The sequence below is a fragment of the Muntiacus reevesi genome, chromosome 11 (genome assembly GCF_963930625.1).
Source record: "Muntiacus reevesi chromosome 11, mMunRee1.1, whole genome shotgun sequence".
NCBI classification, from domain to species: Eukaryota; Metazoa; Chordata; class Mammalia; order Artiodactyla; family Cervidae; genus Muntiacus; species Muntiacus reevesi.
Genome location: NC_089259.1, coordinates 13574889 through 13598624, shown reverse-complemented (window position 1 = coordinate 13598624; position 23736 = coordinate 13574889). Strand labels below are relative to the sequence as shown.

The window sequence follows — 23736 nt, the reverse complement described above, 5'->3', positions numbered from 1 at the left end:
AGTGTTTCATTTCTTTTATGTCAAAAAGGAAAAAGACAACCCTGATTTTCCAGAAAAGCTATTGATTTATAGCTGTAGTTTTAAAGGTCTGAAGGATAAGTGGTTCTAACCTTCAGGTATGATTTTGGCAGTTTAATGTCTCTATAGGTTTTATCTGTGTCTGTAATCCAAAGCAGATGTGTCCTAAATACATTTAGTAGTGAAAGGAAATCCAAGTAACTGTGAACTAAATATTTAGGATGGGTTCTTTACATTATTGATCATAGGTGCTTTCTTTGCGTACTAACCAGAGTCCATTGCCAGTTTCTTCCAGGTACTGGAAGGAGGTGGAATTATTTCTTCCTATCCCCTGAGCACTCCTAGGTCTTTACCAAAAGGAAATGGTATAGATTTATTTAAAATGAGAAAAACATTAAAGCTATCATTGACAGTAATTATAATTTGATTGTTTTATTGACATCTAAAGTGCCACAAAACTTATTCCTTTATATGTTGGTGCCTTTTTTCATTTTTGTTTGCCATTTCAAAAATTTGAGAATATACACATATATGTGTGGGTCCACATACAAAGGAATATGCTTTTTTAAAAGGACGCTTTGAAATTGTCCTTAGATTACAGAATCTCCTGGGTATTTGAAAGGATGTTATTTACTGTGTATATACATAGCACTGATTTATATCCTTAAGGAGAGCCTGCAGTTGAATTTAAGAGTAAGTGTGTGTATATGTATATATATATATATATATATATATACATATACACACACACACACGCATACATATATATGAAAGGAAGAGATAACAGGTAACAGATTCAATATATATTACTCTTTTCCTGTTTTTGGTTCTTTGTGTCAGTTTTTTCACCCATTTATAATTTATTTTATCTTGTAATATTTACATCTATTTTTGCAAGTTTCTGGAAACATTTTAGGGAATGACTTGAGATAGAAAGTCAGTAAATGGGAAAAGTATGACAAGGTAGAATATGGTGTATCATAAGAGATACTATTAAAGCAGTAGTGAGAGATAGAAGGTAAAGATTACATGCTTTTGTGAGAAGTTTGATAGCTGTGGGGATTGTAATATGTCACATTAGCAGAGAAAACATCCCCAAAAGGTTCAAGGTATGGAAAGTGTTTTATAGAAAAGAACACAAGACATAGTCTAAGTTGGTAGGAGATAATGTCTGTATACAAGAACGTGGCAGATGAGGCTAACTTCGAAAAGCCTTAAAGGCAGGATTGCCAAGTTTAGACTTAATTGGACTTGGAATGGAGGGCCCTTCTTGTGTGTATGTAGTGGCGTGATCAGTGCTGTGTTTTAGGAAACACATCCTTACTTTGGCTGTCTCGTTGCTTCTTTTCTTAATGGCGTATGAGAAGTTCAGTAATTCCTTTTCCATCACTGGTGAAGATGGAGGCACATTCTCTTTGTGGTTGCAATCTGAGATAATGGTTTGAACCAGTGACCTTGGCCTCATTAGGAAAGCTAAGAAGGTAAGGACCCAGTCCACACACGGTAACACTCCACTTATCCAGAGTGGGTAACTTAATCCTTCAGAACACAGCTCTGGCTTCTGAAACTGCTTGAAATTGCCATCACAAAATAAAGCTATGTGGGTTTTTTTGTTTTGTTTGTTTCTAACCTCTTTTTGCATAGTATCTCTGGTCCTTTTTTGGACTTTTACTAGCTGTATCATCTTAAAGGAGATGAGGGGAGGGGAAGGGGAAAATGGGACTCTTAGGCATGTAGGATAACAGTAAGAAAGGAGCAGTTCATAACCTGACTGCAAAGTCGGAGTTGGAAATTTTAAGAAAACCCCAGAGAAGTTTGATACGGTATTGAATGTTCACTAGTTGGAAGTTAGGTTATGTTTTGTATATTATTTTAAGGAAGCATGAACCTGAATGAATCCCAAATGGTGTTAATTACTGAGCTATGGGTAAGTATAAAGAGATGGTATTTTTAGTTGTATCTGCCACCATTGTATCATTTTAACCGTGGACTAATTAATATACTGCTTTATGTTGCTTTTTTCCCCCATTCTCAAATAAGGGAAGTGCTTCACATTTTCCTAGTAAGAGTCTTCTGTAAGAAATTCAGAATGTGTTATAAATAAATGTTAGGCCTCTACAGACAGATATTACAGAGAATATTTTCAGTACTAAAAAGTCCCTAATGCTAAGATTTAAGTAATTATAAATGATTTTTATATTTTATATTATTTATATATTATAATATATATCATATATTGTATATATTTTTATATAATTTTATATTTATATTAGTGAAATTATTGATGAATAAATGGCATATCAGTTACTGATGAATAAATGGCATGTCAGTTACCTATCAGTTTAAGGTATTGTGTAGATACCTACTTATTTGGATATTTTGTTATTATTCCCCCCTCAGTTTTTTCTTTGAAATATTTTTATTATCTTTTCAATGCAGTGAATCAAATAATTGCATCAAAGCTGATTTCTCATTTTAGATGTTATAAATCTCTTTTTTAGAAATGGATAATCCAACCACTTTCATAAGGAAGTGTTGCTTATGCTTTTAATGTAGTTTTGTTTTTTGGTTGTATCCTTTTTATTGTGGTATTTTCAATGACTAGGATTCTTTATTGAGGGAAATACTCTCCTGTTTTAAAATTTACTTATGAGAGATGGTATTGGAAGGGATGATGCTCAAACTGAAACTCCCAATACTTGGGCACCTGATATGAAGAACTGACTCTTTGGAAAAGACCCTGATGCTGGGAAAGATTCAAGGGGGGAGGAGAAAAGGGGACAACAGAGGATGAGATGGTTGGATGGCATCATTGACTCGATGGACATGAGTTTGAGTAAACTCCAGGAGTTGGTGATGGACAGGGAAGCCTGGCGTCAGCAGTCCATAGGGTCACAAAGAGTCAGACACGACTGAGGAACTGAACTGATTCAGTGAAACTTACCTTATTAAATTTATTTTGGAAAAAATGCTACTTTGTAGTTAACCTTTTTTGGTTGATTTTTGTTTCTTCAACTGTATTGTTTGGGGTTCAAGGTGACGAGGTGAATCGAGTCAATCTCTGGTTTTGGCTCCAGTGGTGTCTGCTGATCAGGTGCTAATGAGCCATCACATGTCTGAGTCTTTCCTTCTTGTCCTGTTTTAAAAGGCTTCATCACTTACAGTTGATCTTAACGTCTCTTCCAGAGTCAAGCACAGAGCCTTATCTTTTGTCTTTGGTGGATATTCCATGATATCATAGAATCTTAATATAAGGGATTTCACCGATTTCTAAGCTGTTCTTCAGTTTCATTGTATTATTCTCTTCTTTTGGAATCTATCAAACATTATCTACCAGTTATTCTCCTATGTGACATCAGGATTTATGTTTGTACAACTGGGTATATATCTTATTAGGAATTTACCTGTTTTGAGATTCCAGGGAGGAAGGGTAGATCTAGAATGAGGAGGTGTAGGTTGAGTCCAAGCTACGTATCTTAACTAGTTTTCTGCCTCCATTCTTGAATCCCATAGTAATAAACCAAATATTAAACTTCATCCCAGTCCTTTTTTAAAATTTATTTTTCAATGGAGGATATTGCTTTACTGAGTTGCCTTGGTTTCTGCCCTACAGCAGTGTGAATAGCTGTACGTGCACATATATCCCCTCATCCCAGTCCTTTTAGGAGCAAGCATACTTGCCTGTGTGCTTAGTTGCTTCAGTCGTGTCCAACTCTGCGACCCTGAGGACTGTAGCCTGCCAGGCTCCTCTGTCCATGGGATTCTCTAGGCAAGAATTATTGGAGTGGGTTGCCGTTTCCTCCTCCAGGGAATCTCCCCATCCAGGGATCAAACCCATGTCTCTGGCATTGGCAGGTGGGTTCATTACCACTAGAGCCACCTAGGAAGCCCCAGAATCAAGTATGTTTAATATTTACTGAAGGTAAATAATATTGAAAGTAGCAACTTCTTTAACTTTTTTTTTTTTTGTAAATTTGTATAAGGTTGATGATAAATTCATAGGGGACCTGAGGATTGTATGACAGATGATTCTAAAATTTCTTTCACTATATTATTGGCTGACATACTACTATAGGTAAAATATTGTCAAGGAAGTTGTTCACGTAACTACCAAGTGATGGAGCTAGTATTCCATTAGGTGATTTGATTCCAGAGCTTATACCACTTTGGCTCTCCATATTTGTGGGTTCCACGTCCATGGATTCAGCCATTCTCTGGTTGGTTGAATCCGAGGATGTGGGATCCACAGATGGGGAGGGCCAGTAGTATTGATACTTGATACTACTTTGGACCTAGGGAGTGTCATAATGAGTGAAGTAAGTCAGAGAAGGAGAAATATCCTATGACATCCCTTATACCTGGAATCTAAAAAGAATTGATACAAATGAACTTATTTACAAAACAAAGAGACCCAGACTTAGAAAAGGAGCTTATGATTGCCTGGGGGAAGAGAGAGATAGGGAGTTTGGGAAGGTCATGTACACACTGCTGTGTTTAAAATGAATAACCAACAAGGACCTATTGTATAGCACATGGAACTCTACTCAATGTGATGTGCCAGCTTGGATGGGAGGGGTGTTTGGAAGAGAATGGATTCTTGTATACATATGGCTGAATCCCTTTGCTGTTCACTGGAAACTACCACAACATTGTTAATTAGCTATACTAATAAAAGGGCTTCCCTGGTGGCTTAGATGACAAAGAGTCCGCCTGCAGTGCAGGAGACCTGGGTTCGATCCCTGCGTCGGGAAGATCCCCTGGAGAAGGAAATGGCAACCCACTCCAGTACTCTTGCCTGGAGAATCCCATGGATGGAGGAACCTGGTGGCCTACAGTCCATGGAGTTACAAAGAGTTGAACACAACTGTGTGACTTCACTTTCACTAATAAAAAGTTTAAAATTTGAAAAAAAGCACAAATGCAGGCCACAAAAAAAGCAGTCTTTAGCATATGAGTATGGAGCTCTTTGGCCTTAAACACTTCCTGTTGGTTCTTCATTATCGAGTGTACAGTGATTGGTGTTCCAAATGATGATCCTCTCAATCTTAATTTCATTCTTTTTTTCTTAATACATTTAAAAGCATTTTCTACTCAAAATTAGTTAAGTTTTCCAAGTTTTTGCTAAAGAATAAGCCTTTAATTAGAAAATTAAGTGGAATCCAATTTCTAAAAAATAAACTGATATAGAGATAGTTTTATGACAAACATTTTAATAGATCAGATTGGTAGCCTTGTATTGATCTCAGTGAGCTTTAAATACAAGCTTATAAGCTCTTGATACTTTGGATTATTTTTTGTTTGTTTCACGTGATCAAATTATAGTACTTTTCAAAATAGAAAACTCTCATCAATTCAATCATAATAGCACATTGTGACTCAGATCTGTAATTTTGTACAGTGACAGCTTATTTTCACATTGCATGATTATTATTGGAATAAAAAATTACTAATTTATGTGAACATTTTTATATTAAGTTGAAAAGCAAGATTCACCTAGTCTTTTTTGTTTATTAACCTAGAAGAGTATTATTTTTAAATCTTAGACAGTTGCATTAGTTATTCTTTTAATTCAAAGGTCTTATAGTAAAGCTGCTTTCCTTAATTTTTATATTTTCCTGATTCACTTATAAACAGTGGAACTATAGAAAACAATTGGAATTTTTTTAAATCATAGTTAACAGTAAAGATATATCTTAAAGGATATAGTAGTAGTTTATAATTTAATAGTAACATAGTACAAATCTTATTCACATGTTCCATAATTTCACTTTCCAGTAATATGAAATAGCCAAAGCTGCTAAAAGTCAGTAATTTTCACATCTTGTACAGTTGATTGCATTTCTAGACATTTTGCTTATTGATATGCTTTCAAGAGCCTAAATTTGCCACTCTTCCCAATTCTTGAGGCAATCACATTGAAAAAGAGAAAATTATCAGTGAGGTTACCCTTCTGAAATGGATAGGCTAAGAGACTCACTTTATTTTTTCTTTATATAAAAGTTTAGGTATGTCTCTAACTATATTCAGATTCTTAGCTCATGAGAATCTGCCAGTAGCTTCAGTTAGCTTATTAAGAAATTGATCCATATGCCAAAAAAAAAAAAAAGTGAACACATCGGCTTAACAAAAACCTGGTTGTGTTATGAATATGTGACTTAAATGCAATTAATACAAATGCAGTTAATACGAATGGTTGAGGTAGAGGTTCCAAACATGAACAAGGGGGTAAAAACAAATAGAAAGGCCAATAAAAGGGATGGTCAGGCAAGAGGAGGATCTGGTGATAGTTTTTAGCTGTATAAAGTGTTTTAGAAAAATTAAGCAATTTAAGCAATTGTCTGTTAGCCTAGAAGGTTTTTTATATTTATCATATTTCTGTTCTTTCTTGATATTTGTGATGATTTATTTATATAAGAAATATTTATTAAATGCTTGTTATACACGTGTGTTCACACTGAGCAAACATCCTAAGGATGCAAAGGGGAAAAGACATGATTTTGGTCTTAAACAGCTTTGTCTTGTACCCCGAAGAAATATCCTAAAATCTTGTATGTCTTCTGAATTATTCCATGTTAAATTATGCTTAGTTATTCTGTGTGTGATGTGCATGACAGCTTTTCTGTTCACACAGGTTGATTAATCTAGGCTGTAGACTAATGAGCATAGAGCATAATGAGGTGGAGTTTAATGAGCATTATCCTTGGCCTCAGATCAGGTGTCTAATCTTGTTTATGCTATCTCTTCATTGTCTGACCTTTGTAAATGTACCTGTAAGCCCAATTTCTTTACCTGTTAAGTGGGAGTGCCAGCCACCCTTGCACTGTTAATGGGAGGGTAAAGGAGATAGTGTAGTGCAGGAAGTTCACTTCTTTGTTCGGTAAACGGTAGCTGCTGCTCTTTCTGTGCCAAACAAGAATGATTCCTTTTCTACCTACTGTAAATTGAAATTACAAACTTGTCTACGTGTTTAGAGACTTTCTCCATACTACAGCCTTAGAAACAAGTGATGCTGCACCTTTGTGATATTTTTGGTGGTAGCCTTTCTCACCTGGAGCTCCATTAGAGAATTAATGCATGCAGGAGGAGTGAATACCTTCTCAATTCTCTTAAGAACAATGTATATCTAGTATCACCATTCCAGATACGTAAGAGAAAAGTGAATTTACTACATATAATGAAAGCATTGCGATTAATTCTTTTGCTGAATCCCAGGATGCTTGGACTGTAGCTTGACTATTGGAGAAGTGCTTCAGAATTCTGGAACTCATGGAAATAAAAGTTGTTAAAAGCACACTTCCCTCTTAATGGGGGCAGGGAATATGTAGAAGGAATGTAGTGTCATGTAGCAGATTGTTGATACTCCAAAAATGAAACCATTTCCCTAATCAAATGGTTCTGAAACTTTTTTGCTGTAAAGACTGTTTCAGACAGGCGTAATGCCCTGAAGACCATCTGTTCCATACTCAGTCCCATATGGAATTGAAGACTTATCTGCTTAGAATGAATGGAATTAATCAGTTTATTTTAAATAAGATAATGAGTCAGTACCTGGTTTCTAAGTTTCAGAGATTCATTGAACTGGATTTTGAAATCTAGTTTAAAAGTTTGAAAACTAATGTTTTGGGAATGCTGGTTCTTCAAGTAAAAAGAAAAATGTTCTAGAGCCCTGGAATTTGGGGGAGAATCTTTTTGCTATAAACATCTTGGAGACTGATATTGTATTTTAATTTATCGAAGACTGAGAAATTCTGCAGAAGAAAGACAGTTTTATTTCTTGACTCCAACTCATTTGAACATATAGCACCTATTAGTGTCTTATAGACCCTGTGTTTTTTGGAACATACTTTGGGAAATGTTGATCTGTTTCATTTTACATGTGAGGAATATCCTGGTTCGTATAGCTAAGTGATGGCAGGCTTCAAGTGCATCCCGTCCCTTCATTTATTATTCTACGTGAGCGGTTCTTTTTCTGCTATACCACCCTGTTTTCCCTTAAGTATTTGATTTCTATTAGAAATAAAAGTATAATTGTTGTCATGTGAAAGTATATACCAAGTATATATACCATCTGGCAGAAGTCAAAGAACATATTGTGAGAAGTACAGCACTCTTATATTTGCAGCCTCATTTAATTGGCCCTGTCATTGTAAATGGTTTGCAGACCTTAGGGATGGGCCTCATATGAGTTAGCATATTCCTAGGGGAAATCTGTAAATAGGAGAGAAAGAACTAGTTAACTCCATAAACTCAGAGATAGGGACGCTAATCAGAATTCGTTCTGTGCTTCAGTTAGTAAAACATATGACATTTTACTTACTTTACTTTGTTTTCCTTATGTTTTAGAGTTAAAACTTCACATTGTTAACGAAGTAAAGGACCCAGTTAAACATTTGATTAAACATTTGCATTCCCATTTATCTATTTCATGTGTTAAACATTTATTTCAGCAATGGAATAAGAAAGTGGTACCAAAAAGGATGTCAGATTCTGAGAATAATGGAAGTCTTTTGGAGACTAAAAGATTCATCAAAGAGGTGAAAAGAATGGATATTGGAGATGTTCTTGAAGATGTATTGGTAGATTAAGGTATTTCTGGCTTTTTTGGGAATAACTTTGATGATAGACCACCATAAAACAGCAGGAAGTCAGACTTTTTAAAGTACTAGCTGTTTTTATCAGAGACTTGATTCAAATTTTGAAGGAAGAATGGAAAAAGATTTTCTAACTCAAACACTATAATCTGGTATTCTGAATAAAATTTAAAGAAGTGCCTTATTTAAACATGTGAAGGAGTATACAAGAATTTTATTTCTTGAAGAAGTTATATCCACATTTGTTATTTTCTCACTGACAAAATTGAAAACTTGAGTTGTGGTAACAGTGGCACTTGCAAGGCCTTAATCCAAGATCTGTGATGGCCTTTAGGAAGTTGTGTGGATAGCCCACATGGTGTTAACTAACCTTCATGTGTCTCCTTTATGTCAGATCACATTTCCCAAGTTGCTTTGATGGTGATGATGTTCTTTTCCTCTCATGCCATTTCACCATTTTCTTTTTTGGCAGTATTTTCATTTTCACAACCTGGGTCGTGTCTATAAAACCTTACTTCCAAAATGCTTGGAAAGTAGGATTGTCTGTGAAAGCTGTGTATGGTTGGTAAAATAACAGGATTAATGTGGTTTTTTTTTTCCAGAATGTAAATTTAGTATAGCATATCAGCTTAGGCATTCTTTATTTTCTGGGTTTGTAGTTTCATTGCTGTGTAGGTATTAAATACCTCATGAATATTTGGCAAACTTGGACTTTCTTAATTTCTGATGGTTTACTGACTGACATGAGCCTTGAAGTTCAGGATGCCATCTATGACTTCTTTTTGTCACTGCAGGCTCAATGTCCAGACAAGTTATATAAGACTAGAGTAGATTAAAGGTGTTATTTATAATTAAATAATTCTCCAGTCTTTTAAAAAACCTTCCTCGCTTTGTTGATAAGGAATTTGAAAGCATCTTGTTCTTGTATAAACTACTGAGTGCTTCTCATATCATACTCACAAGGAGATATTATATGATTTTTATTAGATTTCATTGGAATGAGGAAGGGAATGACCTTCTTTTGATCTTGTTTTTATATACAGAAGAATTTGAGTAGAAATAATGAAAGCCATCTGTAAATAATTTTAAAAATACATTAAAATTTAGGACAGCTACTACAGCCATACAGAATATTATATATGCTAACAAACAAAAGACTGTTCTCTAAGTAGCAGAATTGAGCTCTGATTTAATAGAGAATAAAATCCAATTGTTACTGCTAGATCATCATTCTTACACGGCTCATAAAAAAAGTGATGACTTAATATAATGTTTATTAATTTAATGTTTATATTTAATGCATTAAATACAAGGTTTAAAGTACATTAAGATAATTAAACTCATTGAACTTTTTATGAGATTTTTATTTAAGAGACTGTCCTATATATTTGTTAGGCAGGTTAATAGATACATGTGACATGTAAACTAGAAATTAAAATTTGCATCTTGCTTTTTTGAAGATCCTTTCAAGATGAGAAGAATTTCGAATTCCCATTTCAGCAGACTTTTAGATATAGGCCTTTCAGGTTCTGTAGAAACATCTGTTTCTAGGTTATTTATGGTGCTGATACTGAGTTTTGCTATACTTTATTTCTATGTCTTTTTGCCTTGCCAGACTTTCCTGGGTTGGTAGAAATGCCAAAACAAATAGAAGGAGAACATTTCAGTTCTACTTAAAGCATTTATTCTAGCATTTTATCACATTCTAAGTATTTTAAAAACAAATATTGCTAATCAAAATAATATAATTTGGAGAAGTAGAAAATTAGTTAAAACTCAGGATCTTGGAGACAAAGTGTCCTAGTCTACACCTTACTAGATTTGTGATCTTAGATGAGTTAACTTTACTGCTTTGTGCCTTAGTATATTCTCAGTAAACTTGTGATGATCGTATTGTATGTCATTGAGTTGTGAGGCTGAGTGAGGCCATATATATAAAACGCATACTATATTGCTGTATACTAAGCTCTCCATAAGTGTTAAAAAATCAAACAGGTTATGAATATTTACTTTTAACTGATTTTTCAAGTGAAGGTTTATTAATTGAGAATTTTATAATTTGATTTTTAGGAAAAAAAATTGTAAGAGGGATATTTATGGCACTATACTTTCTTATGGAGATTTTTAAGAAAATGAGCACAAATTTTTGTTCCTTGCATTTTTTATTATGCAGGAATAAAAATTTACATATGTTAATTTAAAATCTGAAGACTTTTTGTTTTTTAGCCAATTACTTCTATATGCTTGCTTTAGTCCAAAGTTCATTTCCATGCTAGTTTAACATAAACTTAATTCAGTTTCTCTGTTTATAGAAGAGAAGATTTTTTAAATCTCTGATTTCTTCCAAATCAGAGTTCTTTGTATAAAACTATTTATCAAAAAAGTTAAAAGCCTAAGCAAGACTATCACCATCTGATTAGTTTTCTGATGTTAGTACATAATATTAATGCTGTTATTTCGACTAGAGTTAGTTTTTAAAGAAAGATTGGAGTGCACTTTATGTCAAATTATTCAGAACCTTTTGTTTTTATATTTTTATTTTAAAGCAAACTTAGGTCTACCAAAAGTTGCAGAAATTAGTACATAGAATTCACCCAGCTTTCGCTAATATTTGTAGAACAAATGTAGAAATCAGGAGTTAATACTAACCATCTGTAAGTTTATTTGCATTTGATTATAGTCCATTAAATGACCTTCTTTTGGTCCAGGATCCTATCTAGAATTTCACAGTGTATTTAATTGTCATGTCTGTTTAATCTTCTTCAGTCTGGGCTGGTTCTTCATTCTCTTTGCCTTTTGTAACTGTGACATTTTTGAAGAGTACTAGCTAGTTAGACTATTTTTTAACTTGTGTGTCTGATGTTCTTTCCTAATCAGATTGAGAATCAAGCATTTTTGGAAAAGATTCCACTGAAGTGATGTTATGTCGTTATCAGTACATTGTATCAGGAGGTACATGTCCTGTTACCGGTGGTGATAAAAGTTAATTTGGTTAAGGAAGTGTCTGTCTGATTTCTACACTATTAATTTACTTTTTTCCTGTGTAAATAATAAGTGTCTTGTGGGAGATATTTTAATACTGTGTCAATATTGTTTCTCATCATGTTCCATTAATTTTAACATAAAATTACTTTCACTAAAGTTTTCTGTTTTTGAAATATAGAAGCCTTTTTCATTTAAAGGAGGCAGTGGTAAATTTAAATGTTTCTGTGTTTAGTTGTCTTGACCCTGAAGTTGCCTTTTTAAATGCAGCTTGATTCTGAATTTGACTTTTTTATAGTTGATATGTATTTTTAGGATTGCCTTTTATCTTTCATTCTATAGTGCATTAACCGCTCTAAAAATGTATTGCATATTTTCTTTTTTCTTTTTTTTACCTTTTTTACTTCCCTATCTTATAGTTGGTAGAACCTGAAGGCACAGTTGGATTAGCTATTGCTTTTCTCTCTTTTAACAAATACTTAATATTTAAACCTAATAGAGTAACTTGAGCCCCAAATTTTGGGATTAGTATCTTTTCCAAAAGGATGAAGAAAAAAATATATTGATAAATCTTGGAATTTGGTTAGATTCTTAAAATAATCTGGTAGGTTTCTTTCATTCTCATTATATTTTCTTCTCTTTTAGGTTATTGCTTTCCATGCTCTATGTTCCTTAATTTCCAGGCTTTCTTCCTTATTTTAGTATTTATAAGGTGTATCCTGTTTGATAATATATACAGGGTTGTGGTTTAGCTATAACCTTTTCTTGGAAGCTAAGCAGGGTCGGGCATCCTTAGTACTTGGATGGGGGATACAGCCTTTTCCTCGAGATACAACACAATACTGTGGCTAACTAATTCTAAGGAAGCTGGGCTTTGTTTGTCTGTTTGCTTTTTACAAGATCTCTCACTTTTTAAAATTTAAAAGTGAAATTGGGTGTTTTGGCAATATCCAGTTTGTTTTCTTACTAATTTTTGGTCTGCAAAAGAACATTAGAAAATTTATAATGGGTCTTATAATTTAGCTAAAATTTGTGTCACCTCAGGATAATACCTGTGAAGTTGCAGGTGAATCCTGTGAAGTTTTACGTAGAAATTAACCCTAGATGCTGATGGACACCTCCTCCCCCCAAAAAAAGAGACTCCATGAAACTAATACTTCTGATGATTTTTATTTCCTTTAGGGTAAGAAAGCTTAACTTTAGACATCAGCTGCTTGACAAAGTTCTTCTTAACTTCTTGTTTTTTGACCAGTGGGCTTCATTCATTTGTAAAACCTTTACTGAATTTATTTAACCCAAGTGTGTATAGGGGCTGGAGTTGCAAAGACTCACTGCTTTTCTTAAGGATGTTCTTTCATTTTCTTCTTAATGCCAGTTGGGCCTGATCTGGACATTTGAAGGGATTTGTGGGAAATTCTTATTCTTTGCAGAAGTGCCTTAGAACTAGTAAGAATTAATGATAAAAGATAAGAAGAAGATATTTCTGTGTCATGTTCCCAGTTTAGAGTGAAAGCGAAGTTTCTCAATCGTGTCCGACTCTTTGCAACCCCATGGACTGTAGCCTACCAGACTTCTCTGTCCATGGGATTTTCCAGGCAAGAGTACTGGAGTGGGTTGCCATTTCCTTCTCCAGGGGATCTTCCCAACCCAGGGATTGAACCTGGGTCTCCCGCATCGTAGGTAGACACTTTACCATCTGAGCCACCATATGACTCTTAAGATGTTTTATGAATTGTCTGTAAATTTCTAATTTAGACTTCAAATTAGTCTTCTGTAACACAAGAGAATAGAAATCATAGTCTTCGTAGAAATGTGTTATGTTCCATTTCATTGCTTAAAAATGATTGGTGAGTCTCTTTTTGTTGATATTGGAAATGTTATATGCTTATTTAGTAATTTAGTATTGAGAACAAATATTGCAAATAGTTTGTACATTTCAGGAGCATTTCTTAAGAGTGGTATTTATATATAAAATACTTAGATTGTTTCTGATTTGAATGTAACTTAATATTCAGTAAGAATCTTTAAACTTTAATAATGGAAAAAACTAAAATGATAGATGAATAGACCTTCTGCCTCTTTGTTTGAGTTCTTCTGTTGCATTTCAGCATTGCTGATTTTCTTAGCTTTGGTTTGTAATTTCTTCTTTACTGGTTGAACTGTAAATCCTGAAGCAGAGTAATTTCTTCTTTCCCTCTTGAAACATCACATCGAAGAATGCTGTCTATTAAAACAGAATTACGTTAGGTCTTACTGTGTCTTTCTTGTGAGCCTCAATCAGTAGTAGTCTTGCAAAGGCTATTCTTTCTTGTTTGAATAATGGTCTCATTTTGAAAGTGCCTTTACATTTTTCTGTGTAAGTGATTATCAGTCCATAGACTTCATAAATTAACTCCTGAAGCAAGAGAGATACAGTTCTCCTCAGTGATTCAAATAATTCCTATTTAAGGAAATCTGTTTAGTTCATTTTTGAGTATGAATATGTTGAATCCACAAGTTTTGGCATACTTAAGGCAAAATAGAGAAGTGATATCTTGAAAGTAATCTCACTTGGGAGAATTTCATAAGTGGGTCTATTTCTCTAGCCAGCTCTCTTATTTAACTTACATAACTTAACCCAAGGACGTTGGGTTTTTTTATACTAAGTTTGTTGTCTTTTTAATTTGTATATTCTGTGGGACCTGGTAAATCAAGGATTTGGAGCTCCTACTTAAGGAGAAACTGTAAATTTAGACCATTATTAATCTGAGCAAGATAATGATTTCTTGGGAGTTGTTTCTCATTTTCAAAGTGAAGTGGGCTTCTAAATTTAAATTACTGAGTGATTTTTTTCCATAATGGAATGCTCCCTTTTTGCCTGTATTTTCAATCAGACCTATCACTGTACTACTGATTAGTATTTATAAGATGAAGAAAAACTAGGAAATTTGGAAAGTCATGTCTTTATAGTTTCTGAATATATTTTAATATTTAATATATCTTAGTTAAGTTTTACTTAGCTCTCATTCATTTGAGAGTCTTTAAATTTTCATGATTTATATTGAAATATTATTAGGTATGAAAAAGAATTTGTCAAGAAAATTGATTAGAAAAGGGTAGAGGTTGATTGTTTAATAATTTTAAAAGTGCTTTTGTCATACCTGTTTCCACAGTATAGGTCCACTGAAAACAAATGAGATAGCGCTGATGTTTCAGTTTTAACCTTTCTCATCTGTTAAAGAGCCACTCCTTAAGAACTCCAGCTGTGGAATACTTTGCTAATCTGTTTGTGATTTTTGACCCTTGAAAATACCTATTTAGACTTTGTTTTCTTGAGAGATTGAATATTCAGATCTTTTCTTTTTGTGCTCTTTTCCTCTTGTTATCCCTCACGTTCCTCCTAATGTGATTTTACTGTAAAATACTGTTTAAAGACCCTGGGATTTAAAATCTATTGGAAATTTGAAATGAAAAAATAGCTGCCACATACACTCATAAAATACTGTTGTAGTTATTTATTTGATATCTCTTGTTAGATGACAGTTTCACCCCCTTGACTTCCTTTTACTTCTTTTTTCATTTCTTTAAAATTTGGAAATTATAGATTTGATGGTTAAATTTATAGGTTTTCTAAGTCTGAACCATTTTCATTTCTCACTTGTAGAGAATTGAATATATTCCTAAGGTACCAAAGGGTTATATTACCTCATTCCTTCATCTTCAGGCTTAAAAATTTTTTCCTTACTCTAATTGTTGTTAGGTAATGGAATAACCATTCCTTTTCAGCTGTTGGCATTTTTCCAAACTGGCTGGCAGAGCCAGGAGGAAGTGAAGGCATTAAAACTAACTTTGGTTGGTTGCTACCTTCTTAGTGCTGAACCTATAACCTTTGTGGGTTGATTGATAGAGAACAAGAGAGCGCAGTCCTCGTTCCACTAACAGGTAAGGAACCCTTGTGATAACCAGTTGGGGTGAGAGAGAGAGAAATTATTTGATAGCCTTTTTTCTTAATTTATCCCCAAATATAACATGTCCCTGAAGTCGGACAGTGACTGCCCATGTTCCATACAGCAGGAGCATACAGCACCTTTCTATTTAGAATAAGATCTGAAATTTAATAGGGCTGTATCATTCCTTACCACAAAATACAGTTGATCTGTTTTCCACTGTTAAATTTATCCTGCAGTCCCTCTAACTTTAAATATTATGTATATCTGCCTATCTTATTCTCCTTTCAGCTTTTCCTTGATCAGATACTATGTGCTTTGAACTTCCTTCTCTTGTTCACCTTATTTCTATAATAAAGTGAACTATTTTCCAGTATCTTTATCATCATCTATTATTTGGGTATATCTTAACTGCTTTAATTTCTGCATTGAAGCCATTAATGATTATTTCCTGGTCCTTCTTGACCCCAAACCAAATGATCATGTTTGAAAAGGATTTTTAGTCCGTATTGACTATGTCCACTATTCTGCCCTCCCACTTTTAAAGATGAGTGCTTGAAGAATAAATCTTTTTCAGTGACAGTAGGCATAGCTTGATAAAATTCAGGTTTATTTTTATATACTGCTATAATAAGGGACTGTAGTCTGATTAATTCTTTAAATTACTGAAGAATTAAAAAACTGAGAAATTCCGCTTCTTAAGGTTTAGTGGTATTCCTGTTAATGTGCTTGATTATTCTATTTCTGTTTTTCAATCCATCGTCTTCTCTTTGACAGCAGAATTAATTGGGACTCCTCCTTTAATATATCTGAGGTCAAGTGCCTTTGCCTGTCCCTTTAAGACACTTATGATCTTGTTTACCAGTCCTAATTTATCATTTTTATATTTGGTCTTCCACTTGAAGTTGAGTGGTTTGTCACACACTGTGTTATGACTTAGACCGAGCTAGTTCCCTTCTTAATAGTTACTGAGTAATTAATCATTCGTGGTGAAAGACTTCTAAAATTCAAATTAAGAAGGCACTGAAGAATGTGTGCGCAGAGGTGGCTCCTTTTTGTCCCGAGGATAAGTCATTACAAGCTCAAATGATCAGAGAATGTAATTTCTTAATAAGAGTTTTTTTCTTAAATCTATATTCAGCTCTCTATTTCAGTGCTTCTCTCCTACCAGAGGTGCAAGGAGTGATCCTAGAACCACAGATACAGCCAAGACCACGGAGAGCTTTTGACGTCAGGGGTCCACTTTCTCCACTGAACCTTTGGAGGCAGAATATCCAGCTTCTGGAGAGAGTTGGGAAAGGGTAATAAACAAGTGGGTGCTTTCCATTATTTACTTGGGTTTATTTATAGACTGGAGTGTCCTTCCATTGCCCATGTAATTCTGTTGTTTACTCCTTGGGTTCATAGAAGAACCAAGTGGGGCTGCAATCTGTTTGTTTTTCTAAGAATGCTAACTAGTGCCCCTTCAGAAAAGAGACTTAAGATGTAGTTAATTTTCTCTCCAGATAATTAAAGCAGTGGCTGATCTGGGGGCACTGATTTGGTGAATGCCTGTGTAGTCCGCAGGAATTTTTAAAAGGAAATATTTGCCCATTTTAACCTTTACTGGTATTAGTGTACTTCTCAGTGCTCTTTTATATTCCAGTATTTAAGAAGTTTCTGTATTTTGTCTTTGGGCAAACTGGACATCTGAATTTTTCTAATTTACACCATCTGATGTCCAGGTGTTATCCTGCCCTATTAGTGAGAACTTTTTGGTCTATTCTCCTATGTTGAACTTTAGGACTTCATATCAGGTAGATCTTTAACAAGATGCAATGATAGTACCATTATGGTTTTACTGTTAAATCTAGGCTTCATTCTTTAATACAATACATACAAATGAATGTGTTTCAGGAGATACTATCCCTGAATGCTTTGTTAAATATACTCACAAGTAGTTTTCCAGTCCCTAGGAATAATGTTATTTGTGGCAAAAGAACCTTGTCCTAGATTTTCCCCATGGCATTAATACAGTTTTCTGTTAGTATCTTTGATGCCAAGGGTAGGATTTGATTTCAGGAAGTTCTTATCATCTACAGTGGGTAGAACGTGAACTTTGGTGCCTTTGGCAAGTTTTCATTTTTTCCTTGGTGGATTCCTTCTGTGACTCCAGGTATCTTGATAATGGGAGACCGGTTTATTTGTTCTCTAATTGCCCAGATTTCTTTCAACTGGTAAACATCCTCCTTCAGCCAAAGGAACTCCTCTAGCAGAGCCTTCATGGATGATATCTGTCACACATGCAGCAACTGCAGTTTGGAAGGCAGTGGTGAACGGAGCCACGCACTATGTCTAGAAGACACAAGGATGAGAGAGCCACCTGACCTTGTCATTGACAAACTTTAAGAATTCTCTCTGGTGTACTCTTGATCTGGAAATGGAAAGGCTCAGATAATGACGTAATTTTCTCAGATTGGAACTTTACATGACCATGAAACTATTCCTTTCTATTCAGAAGACTGAACTAGAGGAAGCATGAGAGACTCCCTTCTTTAAAAAAGCAGCTCTCTGTTTTTGTGGGATTGAAAATCACCTTAATGAAGCAGGCAGACTTTCTGGTAGTCTCGGAGACCCAGAAAACTCAATGAAATTTGTCTTTTGTTGCCCAACACTGAAAAGAACTAGGAAGTAAAGGGTGAAAATCTTAATTATTCCTAAATCACTTTTAATATTAGGATGTACTTTTTCGGTTTATCTTTTTCTAGTCTTGAGTCTTATTCTTGTCGAATCAGCAGATTCCAGTATAGAAGTAGAGGCACCTTCTAAGTTAAGTCTTTTAAAGTAAATACCTGTTAAACTTGAGATATTGTTCTGCATTTGCAGGCATTCTAAAGTTGAATGATCCTGAAACAAAGAGTTATTTTATAGAGCAAAGGCAAGTAGTAGTAGTAGAATAAGCCTCTGTGTGTGAATTAAGTGTTGCAAGAAAGTTATCCAAACTATGGATTTGATAAATTGATGGAAGTAGCTATCAAAATGTTTTATTTCTCTTTTTAGTATCTATTAAGCTAGTCAGTTGAAAGTTTTTTAAAGTTTTAAAGAAGTTTTTTAAAGTTATGTGATGCTGCCAGTTTGTCTTATTTGGTTTAAATTTTAAGAATAGAAATTCTAGAGATGTGGAAGCATCTAAATGTTTTAGAATCTTAAGAGGTTTTAGAAACCACACTTGCTAGGTTATAACCTGGCCTTTAGTCTTTGTTGACTATGTGTGGGACCCGTTTTCCCCTTATTAATTATACATAAACTTTTGTATGTATGGTACTTAAAAGTAAGTTTAGAAGATCAGTTTGAGCTAAAATTTCCCGGGAGAGCTCTGAATTCCCATAAATGATTACAACTTTTTACTCTTGATTTGCTTTTGTTAAAAGTTAATAAGATAGTTTTTACAAACACATATAAATTAAAAAACAACTACTCAACATTTTAGAAGGAACTCAGGGAACTGAAGGCCAGTTTATGGCCTTTTGTTTCAGTTTTGAAGAGAAATGATTTAGTCTCTTAATCCCATTCATCTCATGCTTTGATTAAATTTTAGCTTTGTTCCTTAAAGTGTGCAAAAGAAATGTAAGTGCATTTCTATTCATCTCATGCCACTGAAAGCTATTTAAAAGTGAAACTTCATGTATATTAATGTGAACTGATTTGTTTAAACTTTAATTTTGATTTTCTTTCAAATTTTTAAATATTTCATGTCACAATATGCAATCCTATATTTTTCAGTGTTTATTTTATGAATATTAATATAAGCTAATTTTTTTCTAGAATGACTAATTGTGTAACATTTGTATTATGTGATCATTTGAAAAACTAATAAATATTTTCTCCATGAAAAAAATGCACTTACTGATAAATGGCTTATTTTTCTTTCAGGAATAGAAAATGGAAACTATAACAGTATTTTAAAATGGATTTTAATTTTATGTGTCTTCCTCTTAAGTATTTCTGAATATATATTCTATCATTGTATGTGTTAAAACTTTTTTGAGAAAAAAATTATTTAAATTATTGAATTAAAATGACTTTTCATTGGGTCACAGAGTGCCAAATTAAGGAAATAGGTGATCTATTTAGTCTTGTTTTTACACTTTACTGATTAACTTCACCTTAGCTTTGTTTCCAGAATTGGAATTTTTTAGATGTCATTTTCATATGTCAATTTTGCAAACCATTAAAACTCTTGAGTTAATATTGAAAATATCAGGAGTAATATGCTCAAGTCTTTTTTAAAGTGAGATCTTGATAAAGATAGACCCTTACCTAATTGCATACAGAAGACATTTCTTGTAGTCAGAAAAAGAATATTTGAGAATAGTGACTTATTGGAGAGCTATTCAATTAGTGGGTGCTGTTAATAGGAGAAAGTATTTTACATTTTGATGTTCTGCTTGAACAAGTAATTGTAGAAGGGGAAATCTTAACTTACAGAGTCTCTTTCTTTTAACCTTACCAAGAGAACATGGGAAAGGATAAAATTTGGTTTTCATGATTCTTGTCTTTATATCTACACAAACTTAATTAGAGCCATTAGAACAATTTACCTTTTTATGCAGTCTGCTAGAAACAAGAGGAGATCTCTCTTTTGATTTGATGAAAATTTGTAAGAAGCTGATTGCTGAAATTAAAAAACTTTATGGTAGGGTCCTAGGTGGCAAATAAGTTTAGTTAATGACAACTTGTGGATTAAAATTATCTAATTTGGCTCTCTAAAGAAATTATACTCTGAAAAAAAGAATTATAAAAGGAAATTATGATTTAGAATAGCTATTGTATTTACAGTGTGGGAGAGGAGCTAAAGTTCTTGGCTTTATTAGTCTAGTAAGTTTGGAAAAGATGAGTAAAAATACTGTGGATAAAATTTTGTTTTTAGGATTAAAGCTATTAAAAGATTGACAGACAAAATGTATTTCTATGAAAGATGGGAGACTATGTTTCCTTGAATACAAAAGAATTTAGAAGCCTTAACTATATGTATTTAAAAGATGTAGGGCAGGGAGTGTTAAATAAAAGCATTGCACTGGAAATTTCAAACATATTGTAAAAAGAGTGGTGAAATGAGAGTTTTAAAAATAATTTTCATTACATGAACTCTTCCCTATACTATCAGTAGCCTCAAAATAAAAACAGTTATGAATATTGAATATGGCTTTATGTTTGAGGTATAAGAACTAAGCTTATTGTTTCACTATGATTCGTAGGACTAGCTCATAAAATAGTTTTTTTAAATTTGAGTAAAGAAAGTTTTTTTTTTAATAACTTCTGTTTTAAAGAAGATAAATAATAAGAAGTGTGACTACAAGTACTGACATATATATATGATAAATATATCAATAAATCTTACTTGATTTTGCTGTATTGAAACACTTGAGCAAAATGTCAGTGCCTAGATGTCCTAAGCAATTTCTTGATTTTTTAAAATTCAGATATTTTTATTTCCCATTTTAAAAAGTTCACATTAACTTAGTCTTGATATGTGGAATATTTGTATTTCCAAAATAAGCACATAGGTGCTCTTTAAAGGTTTTTCCCACTTAAATGTACATCTAAGGTAATCAGGTTACTGCAGTAAAAAAGACAAAAACAGAAAAACATGCTAGGGAACTTTGAAGTGTGCATCGGAGTTTTCAGGAATTGTGATCAAAGTGATCTCTACTCAAGAGGTAAGGTATGGCATGTAGGTAGAAAATGTTCAGAATATTTTCAGTGTAACGTCTGATGATAAAGTGACCTACAACAGTTATCCTTGGATTTTCAGACAGATGTAGAATTAGGGAAAGAATTTTTCTTTAAATTTGTCCCAGAGGAGAGCAATGGGTAAACCACAAATTTGTTTGGAGTGAACTTAGGAACATACGTCTATCTACATTGTACTCTCTGTACCTGGCCTACTGTATTCCAGGCGTCTCCTACCCTTGCTCTTTTTTTTTTTAACCCTTGTTCTCTTAATGTTTATGATCCATACTTAATTTAGTATTTCTTATGCACTGAGCACTGTTAAAATACTATACATGGAAAGTTGAGTACATATTTTATGAGGTTATTCCCTGGTTGTTGGTTGTGTATGCTTATTTTTATTAAACGAAACCTAAAATATAGAAAACTGTAGCTGTACTGAGTAATTTTAACTTTGGTTTTAGAAGTTAATTTGAGTTTTAAACATTCACTTTCAGTATTGTTGGCTAGTATATACAAAATTGTTCAGACAAGATATTTATAAGGTTATTCCATAAGGTATATTAAGTGGGTTCAAAGAATCAAATGTTAGCATCATAATCAGTATATCTAGAAACAAAGGAAAATGTAATATTCAGTACAAATGAGCTAGAAATATGATTTAGGATTTTTTTTCCTAAAATTACGTTGTTATAATTTACTCAGTAGATGACAACATAAAAAACAATAATCTTCCATCCTGTCTTTTTAATTCTTTTTATAAGAATACCAGTTTGTGGACATTTGGCTTTTACTTAAAATACTGTGCTATCTATCTGTTGTGCTTTTTCCTTTATACAGAGCACATGATTGTGTTGCTATGAACTAGTGATAGCACTCATGACTTCAGTGAGATAGCTCAATCCATGTTCAGGATACTCTGATGGTAAGAAGCTGATCCAGAATATGCTTCCATGTCATTTTTTTATTTGAAGATTACCTTAGGAATTAGCCAAGTTAGAACCTTCATCTTATGTATAAGATTAATGTCTGAGAATATCACGTGTATTTCTAATATCACATAGTTGATTAAAGGTCTATTGTAGGATTTGAGTCTCTTGAAGGCTCCGATATCTATACTTATCCTGTACTTTATTGCTGCCTCATGTTAGTCCTAGTTCTGGGAACATCGAGCAAGTCTGATTTCCCTTCAAGTACCATAGCCTTCAGGTGATTTAAGGTGGCTCCTCATACTGCATCAATTTCAAATGCAGTTTGTTTTTTTTTCCCCTACTAAGCATACTTCCATTTCTTGCTGTTAGGTAGCATGGTTTTGAAATCCTTAAGAGTTTTGTAGATCTCTGAACATGCTTCAGTATATTATTTTTCTTAAGGTGTGACACTAGACAGTATAGATGTGCTCAGCCTCTGTTTGACCTTGTGACACTCACTGCTTTGTTTATCCTTACATATTTATCCAGTCAGGTGCTTAATGTTACGAGATTCTCTTGGACAAAAGAGTTTCATATTGATATGCAAATTTTGTTTTTAAAAAAAATCAGGGCAGTATCTTCCAGACTAACATGCGCAGTTCAGTGGAAAAGAAAATAACTCCCAAGTCAAGCCAAGACCTTGAGAAAGCAATCAAAGAAGTGTAACCTTCATTTCAGTATTGCTTGCTTAATTCTGACTCACAGAGCTATAAATTCTGTATTAAATAGTTTTTATTGTTGTTCAGTCGCTAAGTCATGTCTCACTCTTTGTGACCGCATGGACTGAGCACCCCCAGGCTCTGAGCATCCTCCACCTCGCCTCCACTGTCTCCCAGAGTTTGCTCAAACTCAAGTCCATTGAGTCAGTTATGATATCTAGCCATCTCATCCTCTGCCGTCCCCTTCTCCTTTTGCCCTCAATCTTTCCCAACATCAGCATCTTTTCCTTGCTTTTTGCATCAGGTGGTCAAAGTATTGGAGCTTCAGCATCAGTCCTTCCAGTGGATATTCAGGGTTGATTTCCTTTAGGATTGACTAGTTGGATCTCCTTGCAGTCCAAGGAACTCTGAAGAGTCTTCTCCAGCACCACAATTCAAAAGCATTAATTCTTAATGCAAAATGTTATTTTTCAGATTGTCCTTTAGTAATTTAATGGGAAGCAGGCCCTTTGGAACTAAATTGTTCACACAGGACTGACATTGAGACGAAAATGAACTTGTGTTTAGTAACATAATTAAAACTGGAAGTGAAAGGCAGTGCTTCAGTGGAAAAATTCGAGATATACCCCAAAGGGCTGAAGATGGTGGAGAAGTGCCCTGGAAGCCTGTGTGGCCAAAATTCTCATGCAAGCAGTTTCCTGTTGCCTCTTGACATTTCGTGCAATACTTCAGCAACCTTGTTTTGGTATAACAGTGTTTTAAGCCACCAGTTAAACAGCTTCCCCCCCTCCCCTCTAAATTTTAAATTGAGCTTCAGGAAGACATGTATTTAATAGCTTTACGGTATGAGTAGCCTAATGATTTGTTTAATGGTTGG

At 33.9% G+C, this 23736-nt stretch overlaps 1 protein-coding gene across 11 annotated transcripts in view; it reads left to right on the top strand.

Moving 5' to 3' along the window:
- The window catches only part of TSC22D1 (TSC22 domain family member 1), a 124368-nt gene that overhangs the window by 16691 nt on the left and 83941 nt on the right, over positions 1-23736 (top strand). For 2 of the 11 annotated variants that reach the window (XM_065902373.1, XM_065902369.1), the window contains 2 exons: positions 16672-16818; positions 17720-18567. The exons of 3 other annotated variants lie outside the window; for them this stretch is intronic. In XM_065902373.1, the coding sequence (XP_065758445.1) occupies positions 16672-16818; positions 17720-17855 (283 nt within the window). In that variant the 3' untranslated portion in view covers positions 17856-18567. Of the gene's footprint in view, positions 1-16658; positions 16830-17672; positions 18568-23736 lie in introns of those variants that run through there. 6 more of the 11 variants (XR_010658556.1, XR_010658553.1, XR_010658554.1 and 3 more) reach the window with 6 other exon arrangements.